This window comes from Pollicipes pollicipes, unplaced genomic scaffold (genome assembly GCF_011947565.3).
Source record: "Pollicipes pollicipes isolate AB1234 unplaced genomic scaffold, Ppol_2.1 Scaffold_7261;HRSCAF=8764_pilon_pilon_pilon, whole genome shotgun sequence".
NCBI classification, from domain to species: domain Eukaryota; kingdom Metazoa; phylum Arthropoda; class Thecostraca; order Pollicipedomorpha; family Pollicipedidae; genus Pollicipes; species Pollicipes pollicipes.
In genome coordinates this window covers 58,976,052-58,989,422 of record NW_023597054.1, presented here as the reverse complement: position 1 = coordinate 58,989,422, position 13,371 = coordinate 58,976,052, and the positions used below count along the sequence as shown (strand labels likewise).

Sequence of the window (13,371 nt, the reverse complement as noted above, 5' to 3'; positions counted from 1 at the left end):
GCAGCAGGGGCGCCAGCCGCTGCCGACAGGCGGCGGCCCGCTCCGGCGCCAGCCCCAGCTCCAGGGCCGGCGCCAGCCCCAGGCAGCCCAGCAGCACGGCGCGCACGTGGCGGCGGCGGCTGCGATCGGCCGTGGCGCGGCGCCAGACCACCAGCGAGGCGGCCAGTAGCCGCAGCGGCGGCGGCACGGCCTCCAGCGCCGCCGGCCGCAGCTCCAGCGTTGCCAACGCCAGCTCAAGCCGATGCGGGTCGCCGCCGGGCGGCGGCGGAGGCGGTGGCCCGCCGGACAGGGGTGGAGGCGGCGGCCCGGCGGCGGTCACCTCGTGCGCGGCCACATCGCGGCCGTGGCGGACGTAGAGCGTGAGCGACCGGGCCGGCGCGCCCAGCACGGCCGTCAGACGCGCCAGCAGGGGTGCGGCGGTCAGCGCGGCGGCCGGCCGGTCCACCTCCTCCACAGCAGGCTCCAGCAGCACCGGTGCGCCGCTCAGCGCGTTCACCAGGCAGGGCGGCGGGGCGGCGCCGGCCGGCGGTGGCACGCGACTCTCGGCAGACCACAAGACAGGGTCGTCCGCCCGCTGCAGGGCTTTGTACAGCCCGGGCAGCGGGTCGCGCAGGAACTCGAACGACGCGTCGGCGATGGAGGCGCCTACGAGGTTCACCTGGACTTCTACGGACTCCCGATCTATTGCGGGAAGAACGCTCAGTACCTGCAAGATCAGCGAGCATTAAAGGGGATGCTCCCTATTTGAAGATATTGAAGCAAGTATAATATATGATTAGATAAGCTTACTTGCAACTACTGGTGTACTTTCACGTGGAAACGGCCGCTCTCGACAGCACTATTCTCTGTTCAGTGAACATGCTCCCCACGCCACTGTTTGACTACGTCATCCAGCCCTGCACAACATTGAGAGCCAATTGAGAGCCGTCATATCTGGAAATCGTGCTGACGAACGCTAGATATGAACAACTCGACAATTGCATTTTCTTGGCCTTGCTAGCCACATGGCTAATCACATGGCGGGATTTGAGTGACGTTGTAGCGTCATGGATGTCTGAGTGCCCTCGAAATAGTCTGCACATCTTCGCGGGCGCGTAGCTAAGAAACTAGACAAGTTTATGACTTAAGAAGGGCAAGGCTGTGAACAGCACCAAATCATCTTCAAGATGGCCATTTCAATTCAAACTCCCATACACACATAGAACATTCCCTTCCATCAAACGCAAGTAAGACAGGCTCCAGACACTGACCCCTGCAGTAAATTTTGGCATTAAGAATCATAGCTTATCATGAGCTTATGTGAGTAATTTTAAGAGCACACAAATTTATATGCCACTTGCACTTGCATTTAGAGCGAAACCAAACTTGAAATAGCCTCTATAAAATGCCAGTGACGCCACAAACCAACGCGAAATGCCACATCTAAATTCATGAAGGAAACTCATCCGACCACTGGAAAACAGCTCGAAGATTTCCTACGAAAAAAAAACAGCTTAACTTTCACGGTACACGGCTTAGCCTGGCCCCGGCCACGCGCCCTACCTTGGCCAGAGCCTCCTGCGGACAGGTGTTCTGGGCGAGCCAGCGAAGCAGCGCCTTGATCCGCTGCCCGGGCCGTTCTCGACCGCCTGCGGGCAGCCCGCGCGCCCGGTACAGGCGCCTGAAGAACGGGTCGAACGTGGCCGCCGGCAGCACGTCGTTGCCGGGCAGGCTGGCCAGCAGGGGCAGCATGCGGGACGACAGGCCGTAGTGCTTCAGGAACCTGGTCATAGGTCACAGGCAGAGGCCGGGATCTGACGCGCCGGTTGCTTTCCCTCACCGGGCGATAGCCCCGTTCCGACGTCAACGATAATTGGGTAGCTGTTGGACAGCATGCCGAGGGCACTCAAGTATCCTCGGGATATACAAGCGGTTTAAAAGTCCGTCCAAACGGCAGCAGCACAGCAGCTGTGCCACAGATCCGCAGCGACTAGCGAGGCACGACGAGCCCGTCTCCTGGGGCCAACCATGCCCCCCGGGACCCAGCGGCGGCGCGCGACCTACCGCTCCGGCCGGAAGACGACGCAGCTGAGGAAGCGGTCCAGCCGGCCGCCGGCGCGCCGGGCCGTGCACGGCCGCTTCCAGGGCGTCAGCCGCACGCACGGAACCGCCAGCGCGTACAGATCCGAGTCGTCGGTGAGCACGGCGCAGCCGAGCCGGCGCGCGAGCGCGGCGGCGGGGCCATCGGCCTCGCGGGGGCACTGCACCAGTGCCACGCCCAGGCCACGCACCGCCTGCCAAGTGGGGCGGGCCGGGCACCGACTGTCAGACGATGGCTGTCACTGTGCCTCAGGGTTGCGACTCAGGGATGTGCTCACATCCCCTTCAGAGGACAGGGACATGGCAGGACATGGACATGGCTGGACATTTTGTGTAATGTGGTCACACAGCAGGATGTAAATGGTGCCCCAGCCAGCAGAACACATTCATGATCATGGGAGCATTGACAAAACCTATGTGGTGGCCATGCTGGGTGATAAATGAAATTTTGCTACATGCTGGCCTTTTACGCTGATTTTATTATGCAGCTTCAAGTGTGTGTCTATGCACAAAATCCATACAAAGTGTACAACACATTTGGACATGTGCTTGGGAGCAGAGGGGGGGGGGGGGGGGGCATGCCAGAGCCACAGAGGTACATCAGTAAAGCATCCTATTTACTATCCAGTGTCTCAATACCTGCCAGCAGAGGGTCAAACAGTAACACCAGCAGCCACCTGATGTAGCTAACATCTAAGAATCAACTGAACATGTTGCAAATTTCATGCTGCTGATGGTACAAAGCTTTATCCAACTAGCAGCTGTATGCACAAATTGAGCCCAATGTGAGCTACTGGGCTAAGCACAGTACTAGTCAAAACAATGAAATGTATGCACAAGTAGGTGACAATCATCACAATACTACTCCTAGCTGCAGGGCTGGTTGGCAAGAACAGAGATGTCATCAGCATGTTACTCCTACCTCAATAAATACTGTCCTGGCCAATGGAGGGAACACATGTTCTTGATGATGCTTGGATGCTGAAGCACGCACAGATATGCAGACCTTTTCTTTAAGGCGACTGACTTGCTTTGGAAGTTTTGCATCATTTCTACCCCTTCCACCATCCAGAAGGACCACTGGGATGATATTGCAACTGCGACATAGAATAAATAACAAACACTTGTATCCCACATGTCTTCCATACAAGCTTAAGCTCATCTCTGATATCGTTGACCTGTGTGCAACAGTACAGCATTTCAATGATCAGGACTGTGACCAGAAGTGACAAAACAGTTTTAATCCTATGACATGTACCACTCCACAGACAAATTATTCTGCTGAATAACAAATTCTTGATCTCATATGCCCCTAATATGCCTCTCATTGGCATGAGTGAAGATGTACTTATCATGCCCCTGCTGAATCTCCTGTAGCATAACCAGTTTTTGTATGAACTATCTTGATATTTAAAGCACCACAAAAACAAACCAATTTTGTGGTTCTCTCTTGCACCTTCCCAATGACATACTGGCCCACCTTAAGAGCTGAACAACACAGAGTTAAAATATTTACTGAGACATCAAAACCTTCTTTCCATTAATGGTATTATTTTTGGTCAACAGCCATTTATCTATCAGCCATGGGTAATGATAGACATCAATATGCTACTGCATGGATCTAATCAGCACTGATACCCCACACAGCAAATGAATATGAAAGACCACATTTGAGTATGAGGTTCAAAAACTTGTTTTAGGAAGGTGCTTCACTCCAAAACCATATACCTTTTCAAGTCTGAGAAGAAAAGCTCCACTTGATTGGCATACTGAAGATAGTCTGTACCTGAACCCACACAGGTGCCCCTATTTGTAAAAAGGTGGTGAGCAACATTATTTCCATCAATAACCAAAAAGCAGCTTGCTACATGCTCTTGTTGAAAGAATACTTTAGCCCTTTGTTCAATAAATGAGGACAGACCCAGGATGCCCATGAGCAGTTTAGCTCACTGAAAAAGTATCACACCAGTAACATGTCTTCTCAGCCGAAGATAACTTCAACCTGCTGAAAGAAAATTATTGCAGACAGTGCAATTCCATCCTATGGTAAGTTGACTGATTAAAGGTGTATAGCTGTCAATCACTATAATATCATGCAAAGGTAATGCACAATATCATAGTGAACATAAGACTGCCTACCAGCAACCTTTGACTGTCACCATGTATGACTTGCTTGGTTAGATGACCAAACCCATCTACAGGTATCATAAGCTTTCTGATGAACCAGTCTTGCACTGAATAAAGCAAATCACACCATGTTTCTAACCTTACATCTCACATATTGGTACCAAACAATCTCAGAGCATAGGCAAAATCGTAGTGTTGTAAAGCGTCGCTAAACGCGGTACGCAGCGTGTACTTCATGACACTAATTCCCCTTGAGAGAAACCAGCACGTCTTCACGAGAAGACCAGATACGAGCACTGCATGCAGCACGCGATTTTCTTCGCGCCTTGCCATTAACGCATTCCGCGCGCCGCGACCGGTCCAAACAATACACATCTCACCGAAGTGGTTGGACGATCCACGTGGTTGGGCGGCGCCAAGGCCCTACAATAACAGCAGCGCCAATAACCCAATTTAGCAGAAGACGGTCAGATAGGTGTCTAGTATATAAATATAGGTGTAACACTGGAGGCTGCACCTGACGATGCTTGACGCAAGCGTTTTTATTGTGAATGCATTACCGGTTTAAGCTGGCATTGTGCTATCCAGGAAAACGCAAAGAAGATAAACGTTGAAGCACATTGAAACAAAACCTCTCTTGCATTAAGAACATTCGCAGCGATAAAGTTCTTAACCCTGGAGCGGAATGACCCAATGACTCTGCTCCTCCATCGCAGGCGCTGCAGCCACCAATCTCTTTTCCTTTCTAAGGAAAAATAGAAATAAAGTAACATATGTAAATATAATATATTTAAATAACATGAAAAAACACAATACAAAAGGTTCTCCAGCATCAACAAGATTCAAATGTCTTCAGCCCAGCATCCGGTGGGCCAGGCGAGCTAGCAGGAAAGCAAAGCATGCTCTATGGAAATAATGCTGCCAACTAACCTTGGTAGGGAGATGTGGTATTTTGAAGGAGCTTGTAATGTGGGCTCGATGTTGGGCATCCGGAGGCGAGCGTCTGCGGTCCAGTTCCGCCATTTCCTGACATTCCGAGGAAGGAGTTTGTTTCGCAGAGCAGTGGTATTAGCAAATTTGCCGCCACAGGTGGAAGAGCCGCAAACAGAGATCAGTGCGTGTGGTGAGGTGAGTCTAACGAAACTCATAAGTTTCGTAGTCGCAGCCACTTTTGTCGATCGCGAATGTGGCTGCTTTGGAATATCGATTTGACCCTCATGGCGTGCATTATGCACTATGACTTTACCGTTATACTCAGTTCTGGATTCAAGGAAGATGTCAGGGAACCTACGTTGAAGACGCGTGCATCGCTACTTGTAGTGCATCGCAAGGTTACATGGACTAGTAGAATGCTTGACTGGGATATTATCTTTATTAATTTTTTCTCACGTATTCAAGTCACATATACGTACATGTGGGCCTTTGGTGAGAATTCATCTTTTCTTTCTCGAATATGTCTGGTGTGCACCAAAAAATTCAGTGTATGTCTGTATGTCCATTATAAATCAGAGGGTGTAAAGTTGGTGCATTGATAGCAACCAACTCAGTGCAGAGTGATGATGGTCCAGGGAGTGGGTGTAGGTGTACTTTCCTACCTAACGTTAGAAAAAATCATTGCACACCATTTGTCATGTTATATTGTAAATCATCTCAAAACAGGTAGAATCATGCTCCTACCTTCGAATTTCAATAACTTCGATGGCGAGCTCCCGAGCGCCGCGCGCAACCGCCTGGACTCCCCAGCGCGCCGTTTCTGCGTTGCCGTTACGTAAATACAATATTTCTGCTTACCAAGAACTCTACAAAATGTACGGGACCAAGGTAAACCATTCGTGGTGTTTAAGGCGGAACATATCGTAAATAATTTCAAAACAGATAGAATCATGCTCCTGCCCTCAAATTTTAATAAATACGATAGCGAGCTCCCGAGCGCCGCACGCCCCGCACCGCACTGCCTCGACTTCCAAGCGCCGTTGTTGCGAAAGCACAATATTTCTGCTTATCAAGAACCATAAAACATGTATGGGACCAAGGTAACAATAATAAAGCAACCAAAATCGTTTCTCATCGAGTTTAGGTACATTTATGAAACATGCAGGCCAGAATAGTCCAGAACATATCCTAACCTAACCTAACCTAACCTAGCCTAGCCTAGCCTAGCCTAGCCTAGCCTAGCCTAGCCTAGCCTAGCCTAGCCTAGCCTAACCTAACCTAACCTAACCTAACCTAACCTAACCTAACCTAACCTAACCTAACCTAACCTAACCTAACCTAACCTAATCTAATCTAATCTAATCTAATCTAATCTAATCTAACCTAACCTAACCTAACCTAACCTAACCTAACCTAACCTAACTGAGAATAGACCAGAACCTAAGCTAAGCTAAGCTAAGCTAGCCTGACCTGACCTGACCTAACCTAACCTAACCTAACCTAACATAACCTAACCTAACCTAACCTAACCTAACCTAACCTAACCTAACCTAACCTAACCTAACCTCCCCACCCTATATCCCCTTCAACCCAGCATCTCATTGGCATCCATGTTCCATGCCATATATAGGTGCCATATAGTGAGCTTTTATTTAGCTGCCATGTTCTCATTTTGCTTTACATTCCCCACCTGCAACCCCCCCTGCAACCCATGGTCCCGTTGGCGTCGAGGATCAAATTTCATGGATTCTTGCTACCTTGTCCCGGTACATTTTTATGGTTCGCAGTAAATATGGTTTATAGTTATAGTATGGTTTATATAGTATAGTTTATAGTTACAGTTATGGTTTATAGTATGGTTCGCAGTTAATATGGTTTATATGGTAAATATGGTTATGGTAAATACGGTTTATGTTTAGTAAATATTTTTATGGTTCGCAGTTAGGTTATGGTTGTCCTGCCTTAAACATGACGAATGGTGTACTTTGGTCCCGTACATTTTGTACAGTTCTTGGTACGCATTGTATTTACGCAACGGCAACGCGGAAACGGCGCTGGGGAGTCCAGGCGGTGCGGTGCGCGCGGCGCTCGGGGGCCCGCCATCGAAGTTATTGAAATTCGAAGGTAGGAGCATGATTCTACCTGTTTTGAGATTATTTACGATATGTCATGCCTTAAACACGACAAATGGTGTACAATGATTTTTTCTAATGTTAGGTAGGAAAGTACACCCTAACCGTATACATGGTCATAGTATACATTGGTACCTTATGTTGAAAAATAGCATTGTGCATCAATCATTGTTTAAAGGCAGAACATATTGTAAATGATTGTAAAACAGGTTGTCTAGACTCTTCCTTGGAACCTAAATAACTATGATTGTGTCTCTCCATGAAACATAGTGTTAATGCAGTTTTCTGAATAAAGGCAAACCTTGCCAGTCCCTCCTGCCATCTAAGTAAGCCACCATCAGCTATGACCCTAAGTATCCAAAACATGAAATATTTTTTTTGGTGATCATATTGTTCCAATATTATATATGCTTGACCTTCTTTGACCAGCAAGTTTGCTTATTGTAGTTTTCATGGTAAAGTTAAGATGGAGAAATCACCAGAATTTGAGGCTTGGTAGCCAAGTGCTGCTATAAGGAGCAGGAGCAAGGTATTGCAGCATTCAGACAAGTGGATATATTGCCCAGGTGGTTGGTGGTCTCATTCAGGCACTCATTTACATGATGATTTATTAGTGTGGTCTAGGGCTACTACCTGGTACTCATGGAAATTCATATATCAGAGCAACACATCCTTAAAAGACCCATAGTAGCTTTCTCATGATGATAATTGGACCTCAAGTGCAAGCCAACAGCAGAGGTTATTTTGTGCCCAGAGCAGCCATTCAGTGTAACATGATTCATTGGGATGTAATTCCCTCCCTATCCTCCTTCCATTTTGATTCGTCATGGACAAATACAGATTATGTATGGTTCCATCACAAGCTGACAGTGATGCTTGTCTACAGACATCGCATTGCTTGTCTGGAAAGGGTGTAGTGGTATGTGGGAAGGAATGTGTTTGGGGCTGTATGCATGTAGAGCTACTGGCCAGCCCTGTTATAAGGCACTAGTTGTGACTGGCAAGCCAGGTTACATGACAACAATTTTTATCAGTGGTGCCAGATAGGATGGGAGACTGCTGCATCCAGCAGTGTGGCTTCACAGCTTCTGTCTGCCTTCTACATGGTGATGGGGCAGTAGGCAGACCAGTTACTGTTGGGGTAATGTTTAATGGCAGTACGGGAATGGACAGTGAATCTTGTGGGTGCTGGTGATAAGTCACCAAGTTATTTGAGCAGTGCAGAATCAGCTACTGGGTAAATACTGAGACTATGGGTTCTGATAGACAGGCTCCTGATCTGGAGGTGTGGGCCAACTCAGTGGTTCTATAGCCAGTGGTGCTTTTTTTGTTGCATGTCCAGGCTCTAGCTGGCTGGACTGCATGGTGAGCATGAGTAACTTCACTACCAGCCTGGCCTTTGCTGCATTGGTGATGTTGGATTCCTATTCATCTGGCAAATCCAACAAATCCTTTCCATTTGAAGGGGTGACCATTTCAGGAGTCCACTTGGTCCACGTATCTGTAGCATGAGATCACGTGGTTGGGGGCATGGCTGCATGCATCTTTGATGCAATTGTATTTGCTGGCTGTCATGTTAGCCCTGACATGATAACCAGAGCTATATTTGGGATGAAGTAGCTGCCTGGCTGACTGGGTAGCACTCCACTTCCTTCTCTACCACTTGATGTATGCATATTAGCAGGATGAGGCTCTGAGGGTTTTTAATGACTGTCCCTGCTTGAGCTTCATGATTGAGACACATGGCTTCTGGTTTCAAGGCTGCAAGGAGGATCAGATGATGACCCATCATAATTACTTTGTTAATGATGGCCAGCAGGGGGAAAATTGACACTTTTCAATATGCTGCACTGATTGTCCGCAGTCAAACATCCCCTTCCGCACTGCGGTGGGGAGCAGCCACATGCTGACGTCGGTCGCAGTTTCCACGCGCACTCTTGATGGTCACCTCGCGCGGCGTGTGTTCGTGCGGATGATGACGGGCATCGGCTGGTCTGCTCGCTGTCGTGAGGCTGGCATCACACCCGTGACGCCAGTGCTGGGGACTGGATGGCGGGCATGAAGTCTTTGACCTCCCCGCAGCCCAGGCGGCCCTCCGTGACGTACAGGCACCCCGTGATGTTCGTCTTGCTCCGCCCAATGGGGCGCGGTGAGAGCGCTCCATTGAGGAGAGAGACCAGCGGCATGTGCTCCACGGCGATGTGAATTGAGGAGTCCTTAGCGATATGTAATGGTTAGGACGGACCACAAGCTCCAGGGCGCCTGTATCTTTTTCGGTTCGGAAGTAGTTGCGCTCGGTTTGGCTGGCAGTCCGCCTGTGGTACGCTACAGTCCACCAAGTCCCACTGGCCCCATTCTGCTGCATAATGATGCATCTCAAAACGTCTGGCGTGCTGCCATCTACTCAGACTTCGGTGGAGTAGTCCGGGCTGAAGGAAGCCAGTACATTGGAGCTATGAGTTCTTTGATCCGTTCCAAGGCGTCGTGATGGCGTTGCATCCAGTAAAACTGGACCTGCATCCTTTGCCCATCGCGTACCAAGTGCTTCCAGTGTAGGCCTGATGCTTCTGGTGTGGTTCTTTGCCGTGTCGGCTTGTTGATTACGTTTACAACGCCACAACGCGTACGATCACAACACTCACTTCACGTGAGTGTTGAGGCTGGCTTTCTTCGAATCGGACTCGGGGTGCACACTGGATTTCGGGACCAGTCGGTGGGACAGACAAGGGGTGTGATGAATCCCATCCCCCCTCGGCTCGTGAAGCGCCGCGTCTGCATTGGCTCGGAGCGGTAGGGATGTGCGTCCGTGAGGCTGCGCGATCGTGGGAGAGAGGACTTCCGGGTCGATGTGTATTTTGCGACACTTTTGCTTGTGTTGTATCTGAAGCACCTCCAGGTGTGGGGCGACGATGGCCTGGTACAAGTCGTCTGGGCCGTGCTGTATTGCTTACGGAGCTTAGCATGTGCGATGTCTCAATGGGTGTCCACCATCCGCATCTGCTCAAACGGTAGCGCGGTGAGGCCATCGTCGTCGGGGTGTTGACTTTGTTGCGGTTGTTCTGTGCCTGAGCTCTTGGCTCGCCGCCATGTGCAGTGTTGTGAGTGGTGGTGGGCCTGAAATGATCACCAATGTCACCAAAGATCACCAATGACATCGCCACCAAATGCGCTCAGGCTTTCGTCCGTGGGTATCCACTTATGCAATTCTGTGTTGATCTGATCTAATCCGTAACGACATGCAATCCAGCATTGTGCCAAGGCATTGCCAGGTGATGTATGTTTCATCACGCGCGATGTGCCGGCAGGCAGCAGGTGCGCGTCATGGGGCTGTTCAATGTGCTGGCCACAGCGCTGGGCCTGCGGAAGCGGGAGGTGAACGTGATTGTGGTCGGGCTGGACAACAGCGGCAAGACCACCATCCTGAACCACTTCAAGCCAGACCTTGAGCGGCCCGCGGACATCGTGCCCACGGTGGGCTTCAACGTCGAGAAATTTAAAGGTGAGTTGCAGGTCGCAGACAGGCTGGTTCTAGGTGGAAATATGGGAGTATGTGTTCGCCATGGCCTAGTGACACAGGCCCGGGCGTCATTTTGTGCGGTGAAAAACTGTTGGACCGCGCAAAATGTTACATGTAGCTCTTAAATTGTGATGTTGCTTGAATGTCGAGCATATTTAACTTGTCTTACTTGCTCGCTCACTTACTCACATTTTTTCACTCAGTCCATGCTAATCCGCTAGCACCTGCCGAAAGCAACTGGGCAGAAGGCACCTGCCGTATCAAACGGATGACATTATGTTCTGTGGGTTAAGAACACCCTCAGGTTTTTAGTATCGGAATGTGAAATGGGGATCATCAATAGGAAGACAATGAGAACGGCATATAGCCGTATCACTGCGATTGTCATCAATCATCAGTCATCAAAGCCCAAATCATCATTATCATCATTGAAGCACTTTGCTGTTAGCATCTGCAACCTCAAAGGTGTATTCGCCGCGCACCAAGAAAATTGCAGTCTGCATGACGTAACAAAATATTTGCGGAACGTATTTGCTGCGTTTTCTTTTCACATGCCGTAATGTTCATGACAGTAATTGCGCGTGCAAACATTTGCATTTTGTGTGTGCACGTGATAGAATCACGCACGTATATGGTATCTCGTGGATATAAAGTGTCACGTGTGTACAGAGTATCACGCACGCGATAGTATCACGTGGTATTATGCATGTGCCCACAAATTTTGCAGTTTGTTGCATGTTACATACATTTGTTTACACTTCGTTGCTCGTCGGCGTGTAGCCTGATCTGTGTGGTGGCACGCCCCCCCCCCCCCCCCCGCTCCACACCTTTGATCTAACTTCGATCAAGCAACGGGAAACAAGATTATACGTACCGTACCCGGATTACTGGATCACCGGAGCGCTGCGAATACACCGAAAGTTGTTGGGCACACAGAGGCGGCCCTTCCTCTGATCTGAGTCTTTGCCGCCCCCAGCACAGAACCTGTCTTTCACGGCGTTCGACATGTCAGGCCAAGGCCGATACCGCAATCTGTGGGAGCACTACTACCGCGACTGTGACGCCATCATCTACGTGGTGGACAGCAGCGACAAGCTGCGCATGGTGGTAGCCAAGGACGAGCTTGACGCACTGCTGCAGCACCCCGACATCGGCGACCGCCGCATCCCGCTACTCTTCTTCGCCAACAAGATGGACCTGAAGGAAGCCATGTCCTCCGTCAAGGTCACCATGATGCTCGGCTTGGAGAAGATGGAAAACAAGCAGTTCCACATCTGCGCCAGTAACGCCATCACGGGCGACGGCCTCAGCGAAGGCATCGAGTGGCTGACGCAGCAGCTGAAGAACTCCAAGGACAAGTGACGTGGAGGCAGCGTCGGGCACTTGTGCCGGCAGGGGACTGGGACCGAGCTCCCTGCGCGGCAGACTGCTGTGTGCGCTGCCGGCCAATGTTCTCGAGGCTCGGCTCGCTTGATCTCGTCTGACGTGACCGGTAGATGGTGCCGATGATAGCGTTTTGTTCACGCGCGCAATGTTCTCAAACGTGCCGCCTCTGGCGCACGCACCTCGCTGTCTGTCGTAGGCGCGGCGGCCAGTGGTAACCCATCCGTCCAAAGCCCAACATCTAGTCACACATGCCTTGCCCGTAGCGTTAAATTGTACTGCTCGTTTGCACTAGTCCGATGGTCAGTTGGTGGTGTACAGCGATCATCTCTTCTTGGGTGATGGTGCCTCATGTGCGTATCGCAGTGATCTGTTCTGGGGTGATGGTGCGTCATGTGCGTATCGCAGTGATCTCTTCGGGGGCGATGGTGTGTCATGTGCGTGTCGCAGTGATCTCTTCTGGGGCGATGGTGATGTTGTGGTGTGTGTATCGCCATGATCTCTTCTCGGGTGATGTTTTGCCGCATGATGCCTCAGTGTCCGAACAGTGCGGGCGTTTCAGCTTGGTTACTACCAAGCAATTAATATCGTAAAGCTGTGCCGCACTAAGGTAGTTCAAAGCATACGAGGCTCATAGGCCTTTGAGCGCTCTGTTCGTGAGTGCCTGTCATTCCGTCCATCCAAATAACTTGGTCGCGCAATCGTGCTGTTTGTAAGGACGCCATGCGTCATGTCATCCTCACATTACGTTTTGCTGTCCAATGTTCTTACAGTCGTTGGATGACTGACGCTACTTTTTGACGTAATTTTTGTGTGAATGATAGTCGCACTGAACGAAGAACATATTCGGTCCTTTGGCTTGGTCAGGTTAGTGTGTGTGTGTATGTGTGTGTGTGTGGCATGGCTGGCAAAGTTTGAGTCAATATATGTATGTCTGATTTCTTGGTCTTTTGCTGGGCACCGTGAGATATGTTTCCCATGCAATTACAATCATGGGCAATCCATTAATGGAGAACGTACGTTTAATACTTTTTTGGTCACTTTAAACACTCGCCACCCGTCACGTAGGTGGAGGAACGTTTCAGAAAGTGGGGGTGCCAAATCATCTTTGGAGTCGATTTTTTACATGCGTCTTCATATGATAGTGCTCAGCATTCTGGGAAAGTGGAGGTGCCGTAGTAGTGCTAACTGCTAACTGGT

The 13,371-nt window shown here is 50.0% G+C and overlaps 1 protein-coding gene across 3 annotated transcripts; it reads left to right on the top strand.

The window, feature by feature from the left end:
* The first annotated feature begins 5,194 nt into the window (after positions 1-5,194).
* Positions 5,195-13,112, top strand: LOC119113139 (ADP-ribosylation factor-like protein 6). 3 transcript variants are annotated; one of them, XM_037237489.1, is made up of 3 exons: positions 5,195-5,334; positions 10,584-10,770; positions 11,765-13,112. In XM_037237489.1, the coding sequence occupies exons 2-3, from the start codon at positions 10,593-10,595 to the stop codon at positions 12,148-12,150; spliced, it is 564 nt and encodes a 187-aa protein (XP_037093384.1). In that variant the 5' UTR covers positions 5,195-5,334; positions 10,584-10,592; the 3' UTR covers positions 12,151-13,112. The 3 variants fall into 3 exon arrangements, with proteins under 3 accessions (XP_037093384.1, XP_037093383.1, XP_037093382.1); XM_037237488.1 differs by having other exon boundaries at positions 10,581-10,770; XM_037237487.1 differs by having other exon boundaries at positions 10,577-10,770.
* The last annotated feature ends 259 nt before the right edge of the window (positions 13,113-13,371 follow it).